General features: G+C 38.2%; 2 protein-coding genes across 5 annotated transcripts; one reads left to right on the top strand and one right to left on the bottom strand.

The window, feature by feature from the left end:
• The first annotated feature begins 2,340 nt into the window (after positions 1–2,340).
• On the top strand, positions 2,341–6,578 carry LOC122306668 (photosynthetic NDH subunit of lumenal location 4, chloroplastic). Of its 4 annotated transcripts, none has more exons than XM_043119127.1 (6): positions 2,341–2,817; positions 3,413–3,505; positions 4,614–4,674; positions 4,770–4,838; positions 5,332–5,461; positions 6,142–6,578. In XM_043119127.1, exons 1-5 carry the CDS (start codon positions 2,416–2,418, stop codon positions 5,412–5,414), a joined length of 708 nt encoding a protein of 235 aa, XP_042975061.1. In that variant the 5' UTR covers positions 2,341–2,415; the 3' UTR covers positions 5,415–5,461; positions 6,142–6,578. The 4 variants fall into 4 exon arrangements, with proteins under 4 accessions (XP_042975061.1, XP_042975060.1, XP_042975057.1 ...); XM_043119126.1 differs by having other exon boundaries at positions 2,342–2,817; positions 5,332–5,455; positions 6,162–6,578; XM_043119123.1 differs by having other exon boundaries at positions 2,342–2,817; positions 5,332–5,455.
• A 7,515-nt stretch (positions 6,579–14,093) lies between these two features.
• LOC122307760 (heavy metal-associated isoprenylated plant protein 23-like) lies at positions 14,094–15,417 on the bottom strand. The gene is made up of 2 exons (XM_043120842.1): positions 14,792–15,417; positions 14,094–14,682 (listed from the first exon to the last, which is right to left on the bottom strand). The coding sequence occupies exons 1-2, from the start codon at positions 14,946–14,948 to the stop codon at positions 14,384–14,386; spliced, it is 456 nt and encodes a 151-aa protein (XP_042976776.1). The 5' UTR covers positions 14,949–15,417; the 3' UTR covers positions 14,094–14,383.

Raw genomic sequence — 15,417 nt, 5'->3', positions numbered from 1 at the left:
AAAATAAACATGACAATAGCTTATTTTCAAAACAAGTTTTTGTTGGAAATACACATTAATCATTATGCTCGTTTGTAGGCATTCTTGTTTAGTGACATAGTTGGATGGTCAATAAAATTATTTCCCACAATAACTCAGTTCCAATAAAAAAAAATTTATGTTATCCATTGCGGTAATTGTATTTTAGTACCGGTACCAAAATGTTAATAGAACCAATTTACAACAACCACTTCTCATTGCTAGCTGCTTGTTTTGATGATGATCCTTTGCGGGAATATAATTATATTGGCACAATGTACTGCCAATATATTCTATACATGGCACTAACTATTTGTCGTATTCCATAATTAGTGACAGAATTTCTTAACGAAAAAAATATTTTTTTACAATGTATCATCTTAGCAAGTAAGTATCTCATGCGACAGTGTACTGACAATATTTTCTATACATGGCACTAACTATTTGTAGTATTCTACATCTACTGACAGAATTTCTTAACGAAAAAAGCCTTTTTTTACAATATATCATCTTAGCAAGTAAGTATCTCATGCGATGGTGAATGATCTAATAGGCTTATTCCTGGCAATTTTTTTTCTTATATGCAACAATTGGAGTTTCTGTAATAAGTCTACATTTGTGACAAATTACACTTTTGCCGAATTTGATAGTAAAATTGGAAGTTTATTATCTGCAAACGTGCGGCCATCAATTTTTGTCAGTATTGGAGATTTACGGCAATTTTTCTTGCTATTTGTGGCAAAAGTCGTTGCGAAAAAATGCTGAATTTTTTGTAGTGATCTCATTTAATTAAATATTAATATTCAATGTATTAGGCCACTTATTGAGAAGTAGTTTAGCCCAAACGTGAAAATGAGTAATAAAATATATAATAAATAATAAAATCTATATTTTTTCATTAACATAAATTTTTAAAACAAGTTATGATTTCACATGTACCACTATTTTCTCCATTCTTAATTTGTCGTGATGTACTAAATGCATTGCAAGTATATATATAGTGTGGGAAACCGACTTGCAAATGGTTGAACAAACCTGGGATCTACATGTTTCTTCACTTGATCAATTACCTCATCAGCTACTTGCTTATTTTGCAATTGACAGAGCATGAATTCCAAGCTTAATAGTCCTTAGTACTCTTTGTATCATGATTTTTTTTTTTTTCCCCTTATCTTTTAGCTCTATTTCTTTTTGGACTTGGTTTTTGGGATTTTTATAATTAAGAATATTGATGGATCTGCCAAGGTTTCAGAGCCAAACCCTAAATATGAAGAGGCTCTACAAAAATCAGACCCTGGTCAGATGGATAAACTCCACCTTCCTTTACATTTGTGCTCAAATCCTCTGGCTCAGGTAATAGATCCAACTCATGCACGTCAGATCAGATCAGGAATGCCTAAGCTCTTTCTTTTTTAATGAAAAAATTATGCATTCTAAAAAATGCGTGCAATTAATTAAATTTGGGATAGTGTTTCTGAATATTTTTTTTTTAAAAAAAAAACAAAAAACAAAAAACAAAAACAAAACAACCCAGGAGTCAAGAAAACCAAAACTCTTATAGATTTGTATTTATAGCAGTTTTTGTTGAGTAATGAGATAAGAAGAGACATTTTCAAAATTTCTTCTAATTTCTTTTCCAAAAATCACTCAAATATAAAATACTTTTTAATTTTTAATTTTTAATTTTTTTATCTAATCATTATAAATTTTACAAACTTAAAAAAGAAAAAGAAATATCAATATAGCAATTTAAAACTTCAAAACACAAATAATATCACAAAATTATATTTAAATACTTTTTTAATTTTATAATATTTTTATTCAATTTTTTCTCTCTCATTTTCTAAAACTCAATAAAACATTTTAATTCAAATTATTTTATTGACTATTTCACTACTATTAACAAAATTTTGAAATACTCAGTTCTGCTTAGCCACTGAGATTTCTCAGATGAGAATTTTGAGTTTTAAAATTAAATATTAAAATATTATATTTTAATATTATTATTATTTTAGGATTTAAAAAAGTTAAGAAAAAATTAAATTATTTATTATATTTTATATGAGAATTTAAAAAAATTATAATAATGAAATGAGAATTTTATATTTGAGATGAAACATAAAATTAATGTAATATATTCCGTTGCACATTAATAATTATGATAAAATTCTAAACTGTGTCTAATACATAACTAAGGATTTGAATCCTAGATTTTTTCGTTTTCTTGTCTGCTTGTCAATGAAGTCCACATGTTGAGACGTTAACGGCGAGGATTTTCGACTTGTGGGTCCCGACCGATATCCACTTTTTCCCACTCAAATTTTGCAAAGCCATACAATACGAATCCTCCAGCAGCTCCAGATAGCTCAAGCTTAATCGAAACAAGCAGAGATCAGAATGGCCGTCTCTGTGCTAAACGTTAAGACCCCAAATCTTCATAGCCTTCAAAGTTTCAATCGCAAGTCCTTCTTCTCCACTAAACTCACTTCTTCGTCTCCAAATTCTTTGTCTTCTCTTTGTTCCGGTTCTTCTCGTGCTTGCTTTTCAAATGTAGTCAATGCAAAGCTATCTATAACTTCAAATTCTGCAATCAAGAACCGTGTTTTTGACGTGGGTGTTGGGATTTTAGCAGCCTCGGTTCTGGCTTTCTCACCGTTAGATGCAGATGCTACTAGAATTGAGTACTACGCCACTGTGGGAGAGCCTTTGTGTGAACTCAATTTCGTTCGGTCTGGGCTTGGCTACTGTGACGTGTCAGTCGGCCCCGGTGCGGAAGCTCCTTACGCTGAGCTTATCGATGTGAGTCTTAGGATTCAATTTTATATTGGGTTTGATTCTTACTTTGATTGTTTTATGTTTAAGTAAATTTCCTCCTGTGGCGCTTAGTCGTTAGATTGTTACACTGCCTGTTCCTATCTCTCTCTAATCCTTGTTTAAAATGCTGTTCTTTTATATGTTGTATGACCTTTGCGGGGGCATCAGTTAACTAATTTAATTATTTAAGGCTTTTGGTGGATCATGTTAATAATCGTTTAGAATGAGTCGTAGTTTTGGAATTCTTCTCTATAAAGGCATTTCGTGAGTGCCGTCAATTATACTGGGGGAAAATCCAACGTACGCCCATTTGAAGTTTCTTAAAAGAATTAAGGTTGATTCAAGGGTGTCACATTTTACACAGTGGGATAAAGTGAGATGGGAGCGTTGCATTTAGCATTAGTCAGACCCATGGTTAACATGGTCTATTTTCTGGCCTCATTTAGACCTGTTCTGGTCATGATATGACTTTCAGCAGTCTGAGTACGAGTATAGCATATCTCTATGTAATATTAGTGTTGCATGACATTATTGCCACTAGTTATGCAATTGAGTTTTCCAAAATCTATTTCCAACACAGGTTCACTACACTGCAAGATTCGGAGATGGGACAGTTTTTGACAGTAGCTATAAACGTGCTAGACCTCTCACTATGCGTATCGGCGTTGGCAAGGTATATATGATGTCTCCTTTAATACATTAACTTGGTATGACCCACTTTTATAACCCCTAGATGTTGGCTCAAGTGGTAAAGGCTTTGGTCTTGGTGGTATGCTCCCTTCAAGGTCTAAGGGTTGAATCCTCATGGGTGCAAACAATTTCTAGAAGCTATCAGATTGGAGGATTTTCTCCTTGAATTACCCAATGTGTATTTGTGAGAAACTTCTTGCCGAGGGCTTGTGCACCCCCAGGATTAGTCGGGACAAGACGCTGTTCTCGGACACCCGATATCAATAAAAAAAAATGACCCACTATTATTGCCAATCATTAGAGTGGCCTCGTTACTTATCTCTCGATTTCTCACTTTATGACTGATGATACTAGAAATTTTAAGCGTATGATCAAAACCTACTTTGTGTGCATTAAAGTTGAAGCACATAGAGATGTTCTGGACATCTGCATATCCTTTAATCTACTTTATATTCGTTTTTTAGGTTAGATATGCTGCATGTTATATCTGTTCATGCTACAGATATAGTGTCTGGAACCACTAAACGCTTGTCCTATAAGCTGTTCTCAAGACACTGTGTACTTTTGTACTTGGTACCCTAGAAACATTTTAGCAAAGAACCTTTCTAATTCTTGTCATGGTATGGAACCTTTTCAAATGAACAGACTCCGCTTGGTTGTTGTCAAACACTCGAAAATGTCCTTTCACCTAATCAGATTAGAGAGGGGAAAAATATGTTGCCATGCTATTCATTCTGTAGATCTGTTTTATGAATTGAGTACTAGACAAAGTTTAGTTCTTTCTTTCTTGTTCATCCACCATTATCTTGTGCTAATTTCATCTTATAGTTGTTACTTCTTATTGGCATTGGCTGTGAAGCATAATCTTATAGTGGTGATGAACCTTTAGTACACACTTTTTGAAATACATTAGTGCTTTAATGTGCTGTTCTGAAATAAATTTCCATGTGTCCCAGAGGCCTTTCCAATTTAGGTTTTCTCCCACTTAGTAGTTCTCCTTTCTCCCTGAAAAACTAGAGACAACAATCAAAATTGTAGAAAAATCAAACCTTATTTAACAAGGTTGGCTCAATATAACTATTTGTGTCCAGGTCATCAAGGGATTGGACCAGGGGATTTTGGGAGGTGAAGGAGTACCTCCAATGCATGTAGGTATGTAACTCAAACTGTTTATAGATTGATACAGGTTATTTTCTGTATTTTGTTTCTCTTTTGCCAAAAAGTAATTTTCACTCTGCCTTAAACAGGTGGAAAACGCAAGCTTCACATTCCTCCTGAATTAGCATATGGGCCAGAACCAGCGGGATGTTTTTCAGGTGGGATTCAAGAGAGAGATTCAATATCCCGACTCTCATTATGATTGTAGTCTTCAAAGATGAAACATTATATAGTCATAAACACCTACAACAACACTCACAGAATTAATGAAAAGGGACACAACAAAAAACAGAAAAAAAAAAAACTATAATTGCTATCTATCTGCTTCTGTTCTCTCTTTCCCTCTCCTCTCCTCTCCCTCTCTCCTGGTGAGAATGTCTGTGACGATATGCCTAGAAAATAGTCCTTGGTCAAAACTTTCTCAGGGCAGATATATAGTGTTGTGGAGCCCTTGTTGACAAAAAATTCCTAATGGATCAGACTTGACAAGTCCCCGCGAAGTTTTTGTGAACCTCAGTCGACAAAATGCCAGTAATTGAAAATTTTCAAAGCTCCTTGGTTGCATGAGTTTTCCCGATTGTATCATGATTATGACATGCTTTGGTTGGAATGGTGCACAGGCATACTGACATCGATGTCTTTTTTGTATAGGTGACTGCAATGTACCTGGCAATGCAACTCTTCTATATGATATTAATTTTGTTGGTATCTACAGCGGGAACAGATCAAAGTGAAGCCCACATTCATTAGCATATATGGATGGGAAGCCTATGAGGTTCAAGTGAATTTTCTGTGCACCCTGAACTGAAATCTCATTAGAAGATAAAAGTTTAGATGGTAACCCAAGAACCTGATTTTAAGATGGAAGTTTAGATGGTGATCAAGCATTATGGACCCTATACGAACTTTAACGAACTTTACCATCTGCACACTTGGCCTGAGAATTGGAGATCATAGACCTGCAATAGATTGGCCTTCCCAGAAATGGGAAATCAAGATATCTGTCACTCATAATTGCAGGTGTCACTCCTTTCTCAGAGACCTTGATAAAACATGTTTGCTGCTTTGGTTCTCGGGTCAAACTGAAGTGACTTCTATAGGAATACAGGAAAAGATAAAAAGGCATTATGGCGCACACACTGTGAATGCATGCAGGAGGAAGCAAAAGATCCAATTGTCCATAGTAATTTCTAGGGTCAAGATTGCCTAACGGAGAATAATGATAAGCCTCATACTGCAGCATTCATACATGCATATTTTCATTTATCGGATAACTCTTTTTAGATATTTGGTATGGTATAGTGGTCTGATAAAAAAACAACATGTGTAGTACTAACACAAGGTGGTACACCATCAAAGATCATCAGGCAAATACTAAATATTGTAGATTTTTTGCATCACTTGCTTTAATTCTGAACACTAGTGCTGATATACTTCCTCTCCTCTGATTACTTGTAATAGGCTTGGTTTTCAATGTTTAGGGCGCCGAAGTACATCTTGCTTTTGAATATGGTTCAAATTGTATGGCTGACACTAGTCACCCTTCTCAAAAAGTGCAAGAAGTGCCATGGCTGCCTATCCCAATTGCTTTCCAACTGTTCTCTTCCTGAAGTAAGACTCGCATCAAGCTCCCCTTGAAGCTGGAAGTTCTTCTATATTGGAGGTAATCAATCGATTTAACATGTTTATCTTTTGCACATGGCTTGCAACAAGACCACCTGTATATGTGATATTGATCTTAAGAAGAGTACATAACATTGTGTATTTTGTTTCCAAACCCCAACCGTAATCCCCTATCCCCTTCCCCACGAAGAGAACCAAAATTGGATAAGAAAAATATATTGTTTTCAAAATTGGATTTTGGTATTAAGGGTTGACGAGTATGTCTGGCACCAATCTTTTCCCCGAGTTGTCACACTTACCATTACAATGCTACATGAAAACTGTATCTACCATGGCAAACGAATTTCATACAAATAAATCATGGAAGTTTTTCGCTGAAGTAAGATGGCATTGCTTAATCTGATATCTCAAAATCCATATCAATTGCCACAAACTCAGCACTATTTATTTGCGGCAGATGATCTGATTAACAAGTACTATTAGCCTCGGCCTCCATACTTGGCATGTTCTTTACTTCTCTTTTCCTCAATCGCGTATGAAAAGAAAAAAAAATGGTAAAAAAGGAAGTATTTTGTGTAGACTATTGTTGCTCGTGGTTTACGAAGAGCAGAAGGTCCATTAGCTAGTTGGGTTATGGGTATCAATGCAAACGTTGAAACTCCATATAATAAGTAAATCTGAGAACATTCTTTAGTAAAGCCTGTATTAATTGATAAATCGACTTTTGGGTTTCCTATCATGTCAAGTAAAATCTTACCTAAGGAAGGTCATGGATCGAAGAAATTATGAGAGCACTGGTATTTGTCAAATTTTATCTAATTTTTATTAAAGTGATCTGTATTGAAGTAGTCAAAACTCTAATACTCTACTTTTGAGTTACAGTAAAGTGAAATTATTCTTCAAATTTAGAGTTCTATTGTTTATCTCCAAAACAATTTTTTAGTCTAAAAGTATTCTCCAAATCCTAATGTTCAGTTCCCAGTTTCCTTTTTTTTTTAATTTTTTTATTCTTCCTTTATTTGGAGTGTATTTGCTGAATAATTGATGCCGAACAAAATAGCGATTATCCTGTAGGCTAGTTCTAACAGATGATTTACAGGAGAAAAATAGCCCAAAACCAGAGAGAAAAGTCTCTAGGGTTTAACTGAATATTATCAAATCAAGCAATGATGAAAATCAGTCCACAAGCTGGACTGTTATAGCTAAAAATCATGTTTATCTGAATTTTGCCAAAAATAGCAAAATCTCGAAAATCACTCCAAATTGAAATTCGAAATAAAATAAGCAATTTACAAAAAATGGGGCCCAAATCGGGTTTAAAATGACTTCCTAACTAACAAGTGAAATATTACTATAAATAAAAAAAATAACTAAAACTAGTGATTTGGAGTGGCAAACAGAAGAATTTGAAGTTGAAAAAAAGGCACATGGAGCCATGCTCAATGTGGACAGCGTGTGCGCTGAAAAGAGTTTTTCGAATCGGGGTCTTATGTGCGATTTCGACACCCGTAGCCAAAGTTATGGCCAAAAGACTGAAACGCACTCAAAACGACTCCAATGAGGAACATATCACAATCAATTCCTGCCTTTGCGCTGATCTGCCAACTCATGGTATCTCAGCGCCATCAAGGTGCAATCTGACAGCTCAGCATCATCTGTTTCGGATCCCCCTGCATCAGTCGGCCCGAGTTGGAAAGAACTCGTCCTCGAGTTCAGTGTAGTGTCATCAGAATCCACAAAACAAGGACTTAGGTGCTTCACATTAAAGACATTAGAAGTCTTCAAGTAACTGGGAAGGCGCAACCTGTAAGCATTATCATTGATCTTCTGCACGACCTCACAAGGTCCAATCTTCCGATCCTTATGCTTATTATACTCACCAACAAGAAAACGATCACGAGTTAATACAGCCCAAACAAAATCACCAACATCAAAAAGTACCTAACGACAGTGACTATCAACCCGAGTCTTGTACTTGGTATTGCTCTCATGAATGGTTTGTTTCACCTGCTCATGGATACCCCGAAGATACTCTGCCATCTCATCTGCTTTAGGACTGAAACGTCCTATACGAGGAATAAGGGCTAAGTCCAGCACCCCGGATGGGTTCTGACCGTAGACAATCTCAAATGGGCTTAAGCTTGTGGTTCTGTTTTTCGATCTATTGTAGGCAAATTCTGCTTGAGGCAATGCCAAATCCCACTGCTTCAGCTTAGTTCTTGCCAAACATCTCAAAAGGTTGCCCAAACTCCTGTTCACCACCTCGGTCTGGCCATCCGTCTGGGGGTGGTAGGCGCTACTAAAATTCAACTGTGTTCCCAGTTTCCCCCATAGGCTCTTCCAGAAATGACTGATGAACTTGGTATCACGATCTGAAGTGATGGATCGAGGAACACCATGTAAACGCACAATCTCTCTGAAATAAAGATGGGCAATCCGGACAGCTTCCATAGTCTTCCAACAAGTTACAAAATGGGCCATCTTGGAAAACCTGTCAACCACAACAAAGATAGAATCTGAGGCCTTTTGGGTGCGGGGTAAGCCCAATACAAAATCCATGCTGACATCGAACCAAGGAGCTTCAGGAATAAGTAAGGGAGTGTACAAACCCGCATTGGTGAGGACTCCCTTAGACCGCTGGCACACATAACAACGGTCCACACAATGGGCCACATCACTAGTCAACTTGGGCCAATAAAAGTCAGAAGAGATAAGGGCCAAGGTCTTATCTCGGCCAAAGTGTCCCTCATTATGAAGCTCACATATAATTTGCTGCCTTAATGAACAGTTTGGAATGCATAACTATAATCCACAAAACAGATACCTATTATGCACAACAAAATCATGACGGTGACCATCAGTTACCTCCTGAAATATCCTTCCAAAGGAAGAATCAGTTGCATACATATCCGTGAACGTCTCAAAGCCTGCTTTGGTACTCATGGTGGTGAGGAGTAAGGTATGATGGCTCGGGGCATCTGCGACGCGGTTCAGACTCCCTGCTTGGTGCCTTAGTGTAAAGGTGAACTCTTGCAAGTATGCCACCCACTTGGCATGCCGTCTACTCAGCTTGTGTTGGCCATTGATGTACTTCAGGGCCTCATGATCGGTAAACAGAATAAACTCCTTCTGTACTAGGTAGTGACGCCAATGCTTCAGGGACTGAACTATGGCATAGAACTCCAGGTCATAAGTGGAATAATTTTTCTTTGATCCCGATAGCTTCTCGTTGAAAAAAGCAACCGGATGACCTGTCTGACTCAGAACACCACCAATGCCAATGCCAAATGCATCACAATTTACCTCGAACACTTTGTCAAAATCAGGAAGTGCCAAAACTGGAGCCTCGGTCATCTTCTGCTTGACCAGTTGAAAACTGGCCTCTGCCTCCTCAGATCACTAGAAATCACGCCCCTTGAGGCACTCTGTGATAGGGGCAATCAGAGTGCTGAAATTTCTAATGAACTGGCGGTTGAAAGATGACAATCCATGGAAACTTCGGATGTCATGTAAGGTCCTTGGTCTGGGCCACTCCAAGACTGCATTTATGTTTGACTGATCTGCAGGAACACCATCAGTAGACACAACAAAACCAAGAAAAGTCACAAAAGTAGTGAAGAAAAACACTTATTCTGATTGACAAACAAGCACTCCGTTTTCAGCATCTCAAAAACAGTACGGAGGTGATCGAAGTGTGAAGCCCATGTCGGACTATAAATGAGGATATCATCAAAGTAAACTACAACGAATTTCCCCATAAAAGGCCGCAAGACCTGATGCATAAATCTTATGAACGTGCTCGGCGCATTGGATAGCCTAAAAGGCATGACCATCCACTCATACAACCCTTGTGGCGTCTTAAACGCCGTCTTCCACTCATCTCCAGGTCTTATTCTGATCTGGTGGTATTCGCTTTTAAGGTCAACTTTTGAGAAGACCTTAGAACCGCTACTTCACTATAATTCTGTTGATCGCTCGGCTGTCAACACACATACGCCAAGAACTATCTTTCTTTGGCACTAGCAGGGCAGGGACTGCACATGGGCTCATACTCTCTCGGATATAGCCCCTCTCTAACAACTCTACCACCTGTCGCTGCAACTCTTCAACCTCCTTGGGACTGAGGCGATATGCTGGTCGATTTGGCAACAAGGTCAATTTGATGCTGAATATCCCTCATAGGCGGTAGCCCAGGAGAAAGATCCTCTGGCATCAAGTCAAAAAATTCTGCTAGCAGTCGCTGCACCTTTACTAGTAAATCTGTATCCACATCTACTGCACTATTCCTACAAGGTATTAAAGCATAGACCACGCCTCCATGCTCAATCTCATCTAAAAACCTGGACATAGAAAGCAGGTTAGTATTATTGGCTACCGGGGTAGGAGTGAGTCCTTCCCGCCGGGGCGCCAACACAATCTTTTTTCCCTTGATGTTAAGGGAATACGTATTCTTCCATCCATCAAGAATGACACTGCGATCACACTGCCAAGGTCGACCCAACAATACATGACACACATCCATAGACACAACATCACACCAGTCATTATCGAAATATTTTCTACCAATTGAAAAAGACACGAGGCATTGCCTATCAACATTTACCTCACTTCTTTTATTTAGCCATGACAATTTGTATGGCTTAGGATGACGGTCCGTCTTCAACTGCAATTTCTTGGCAACCTCCTCGAACACTACATTCTCACAACTGCCGCTGTCAATGATTATTTTGTAGACTTTATCTGCAATTGTGCAGATCGTGTGAAAAATATTGGTTCTCAACCAATCGTCCCTGAATCACCCTTGGGAGTCAGTAGACTCTTGCGAACAACCAGAGTCTCATGACCATCTCCATATAACACATCATCAGTCTCATCATCATCATACAGGGGCTCGCCAATCTCCTTAGTCTCGTCTACCACATTTTCTTCAATCAACAAATTTTTACCCTTTTGATTAGCAGGCTTCTTGCAATCAGTCGCCCTATGCCCATGTTCACCACAACAAAAACATCTAATAGTAGGGTTAGAATTACCACGTGGTGGTTGCTGGACAGGACGGGAATCCTGAGGGCGAACTGGCCGACTGTTTTGATCGCTCCTAATCACTGGTCTCCTGTTTTGCTATTTTTCAACAGCAAGTGCACGCTGGTAGGCCTCCGAAACATTCCATAGTGAATGAAGGCTGAGGACATCTTGCAAGGGCTGGCGTAAACCCCCCAAATACTGTGCCACCATCTGCTCTTCCATTTCAGATAAATCGTTCCAGGCGACCAATTGGTAAAACTCCTCCATGTAATCATCGACTGATCGCGCGCCCTGCCTCAACGCATGAAGTTGCTCAAAGGTTTGCGTGTAGCTAAAGGGAAGAAAGTGACCCTTCATCTTCTTCTTCATCTTCTCCCAATCAGTGATCTTGGCCTTGCCCTGCCTGTCTCGTGAACGTCGCAACTGCTCCCACCACGCAGATGCTCTGCCCTTGAGTTTGATGGCAATTAGTTTCACTTTCACACGATCGGGGACTTCCTTACAATAAAAAATACGCTCCACTTCGTTAATCCAATCCACGAATCCCTCGGCCTGTAACGTACCAAAAAACTCGGGCAGATCGATCCGAAAACCGAGGTCTCCATGACGCTCCTCCCGACCACGGTGCTCCGGGAATAGAGCATGATTGTGATATGGGTTTTTGAAAGTGGAATTAGAATCGTGATCAAAGGCCTCATGATCCTCGAAATCCTGCGCCGCCAGGCACTAGGTTAATTCTGTGACTTGCCTCTGCAAATCCTCAATCATCGCATCCTGAATGCTACGATCACGGCGTTGGGCTTCCTCATTTGGAACCTGCCCACGAAGACCATGACCACGACCACCAGCCATTGAAACTGGTGAAATTTCCCGGGAAGATGTTGAAGCTCTGATGCTGATGCCGAACAGAATAGCGATTATCTTGCAGGCTAGTTCCAACAGATGATTCACAGGAGAAAAATAGCCTAAAACCAGAGAGAAAAGTCTCTAGGGTTTAACTGAATATTATCAAATCAAGCAATGATGAAAATCAGTCCACAAGCCGGACTGTTATAGCCAAAAATCGTGTTTATCTGAATTTTGCCAAAAATAACAAAATCTCGGAAATCACTTTAAATTGAAATTCGAAATAAAATAAGCAATCTGCAAAAAATGGGGCCCAAATCGGGTTTAAAATGACTTCCTAACTGACAAGCGAAATATTACCATAAATAAAAAAAAATAACTAAAATTAGTGATTTGGAGGGGAAAACAGAAGAATTTGAGATTGAAAAAAAGGCACATGGAGCCATACTCAATGTGGACAGCATGCGCGCTGAAAAGAGCTTTCCGAATTGGGGTCTTATGTGCGATTTCGACACTCGTAGCCAAAGTTATGGCCAAAAGACTGAAACGCACTCAAAACGGCTCCAATGAGAAACATATCATAATCAATTCCTACTTTTGCACTGATCTGCCAACTCATGGTATCTTAGCGTCATCAAGGTGCAATCTGACAGCTCAGCATCATCTGTCTCGGATTCCCTTTTATCAATAATTAGGTTAAAGAAAAAAATAGGTGGGAAATAATAATTTTAAGTAAAAATTAAATTATTAATTAATATATAGAATATATTCATAAAATATAAAAAAAAAAAATTATTATTAAAATATATAATATAATATTATTAATTTGATTTTGAGATGAATAATATAGCGTGGGTTAATATCTCTATTAATTTTGACTTTAACTAAAATCTCAATTTTTAATTAAATTTTGAACTTGACGGTAGAAATTAGAGTGTTTATCTCCAGAGTAGGGAATGGACAGCAGAAGAAAGTTGGGATGGGGAAAGTGTGGGTATGCTTTATGACCCAGGTATTGCACGTGAATCTCTCTTTTATTGGGATCGATGCATGCCTTTACGCTTCCTTCGGATCCTAGAAAGGCTGATGGCAGCAGAAAAGCCGAAAAGGAAGTAAAGATGGCTCCTCCCGAATATAGAAAGAAACATACGCATTTCCTAGCAGTTTCTTTCTTTGCCTCAGTTCTCTCTTCATACTGTTCTGAAATGGTGTAGTACATAGAACTGTTAGGTCTATTTTAGAAAAGTAAACTTGTAAATGGATATGACTTCAGATTTACTTTATAATAGAAAAATGAACTTTACAATCTCACATATTACATAAGATTTGTTATAATCTCACATGTTACGCCGTAAATTTATAAGTTTCCTTTCATAAGATGTGTTATAAACCAAATGTTTTTTTATGACTTCGATCCTCACCAAGGCTTGTATCCTGGATTTAAACCCAAATATCTGTTATCAAGAAATGCGCATGAACTCAAAGGGGATCACCAATCTGATGTTAACAGGATTTTCTAGCTTTATAAGAGGAATTCCTTAGCTGCTAAAAAGCCGTCTTGACAATATTATGATCTGTACCTTCCTGTTTTGTACCTAATATGATTTGAATTGAGTTCATTAGTCTCTACTTATCTTCACTACGTCACATTGTACGCGTAATTCGTATCTTGAATGTCATGAATGCATGGAAGGTTTCCAGAGCAAAAACTTTGCAATTCAACTTTCCTCATTGAGACTGGGTTTTCACATTGAGGCGAATTACAGTCGCGGACCACATTTTTGAAATGATCTCAGATGAATGGTAGTAAATAAATTATGAATATTAGTAAACTGTTTGTGAATAGTAGTAAAGTAGTTTCCTTACCAAACGCAGCCTAGTGTAGAAGCTACAATGGGTGCCTCGTAACTACTCACACAACCCACCACACACTCAATTATCATTCCACATTTTCAAGGTCTATAAAAACCACCATGCATTTGTAAAAGTAAAGAGTACAGCTGATCAGGATTCACCTATTCAGGACCCTATATAGAAGAAAAGAATGAAAACATGAATTAGCTTACAGATTTTCTCAATCACTTCTGAACCACAAAACAAGAATGAAATAGTAAACCTCCTACATTGGGGACAATGACAATGGTTTATAGGTAGGCTAATAATAAGAGGAGAAGCAAATGAGACAGAAGATTTGGTATTGTTTCTTCAGCTACATAATAGAGCATGCATTGGGGTTGTCATCACTGAACATTGTGATATAGGGGTCCGCATATATTGTCAAAGTGCCAGTGGTGGCAGTGTTCTCTACATTCCTGACATAACCAGGCGGTGCCTTCTTGTCATAGGCCTGAGTTGTGTAAGGCTGAGCCACTAAGTTGTAAGGAATGTAAGGCCACATCTCTGTCTTTTTCACTTTTGACTTGGCCCTCTTCAGCACCTTGCTTGCTTCAACATATCCAGTCACAGTCACCTTCTGCTGTTTCCTGCTTATGTCGACTGATCTAACTCCTGGCAAAGTATCAAAACTCTCTTGTCAAATTTAGTAGCCTGTCATCATTTGTAACAAGCTAAGGAGAAAGGGGAAGAAAACATTGGAAGAAAAATGAAACTTAAGTACCTCTTAACGAAGATAGTGCCTTCTTGACCTTAAGCTCACAGCCATCACAGTCCATCCTGACCTTCAGCTCCACGGTCTGCAGTTGTTTCTTCTTCTTGTGTTTATGGCTACTGGCCATCAAATCAAACAAATATTCTAAAGTGCATCCAACTCCCATTTTATGTATTAAAAATCCCTTTCACGAGAAACCTCTTTGAAAGATGAAATCAAGAGCTTGATTACAAGTTTGATGAGCTTGATAGAAAGAGACTAGACTCAGAAAGTAGACCAGGAAAAAAAAAAAAAAAAACAGAGATTTTCAAAGAGGAGAGGACAACAGAACACAAACCGGTCTGAGGGAATGTTTAAGGTGGATTTATAGAGAAGGCATTTGAAGTGCACACCCAAAGAAGCTGCAAGGAACTAACCTACAAATAATGGAATACTTCCATGACCTCTAACCAGCAAAGCAAAAGATAATCAAAGCTGCTGTCTTAACTTCTTTAATTGCTCTAATATCTTTTCATTACACCGACCCGCTTCTTATAAGGGCTTTACATTACATTTTAAAAAAAAAAAGTGGTGGACCCGGAACAGAGCTGCTGCAGTATACTTAAAGCTTTAAAACCCCTGATATTTTTCTGCTG

The sequence above is a fragment of the Carya illinoinensis genome, chromosome 4 (genome assembly GCF_018687715.1).
Source record: "Carya illinoinensis cultivar Pawnee chromosome 4, C.illinoinensisPawnee_v1, whole genome shotgun sequence".
In the NCBI taxonomy this organism is placed as follows: Eukaryota; Viridiplantae; Streptophyta; class Magnoliopsida; order Fagales; family Juglandaceae; genus Carya; species Carya illinoinensis.
Note: the sequence above shows the minus strand (reverse complement) of the source record. Positions and strands in the feature narration are given on the sequence as shown.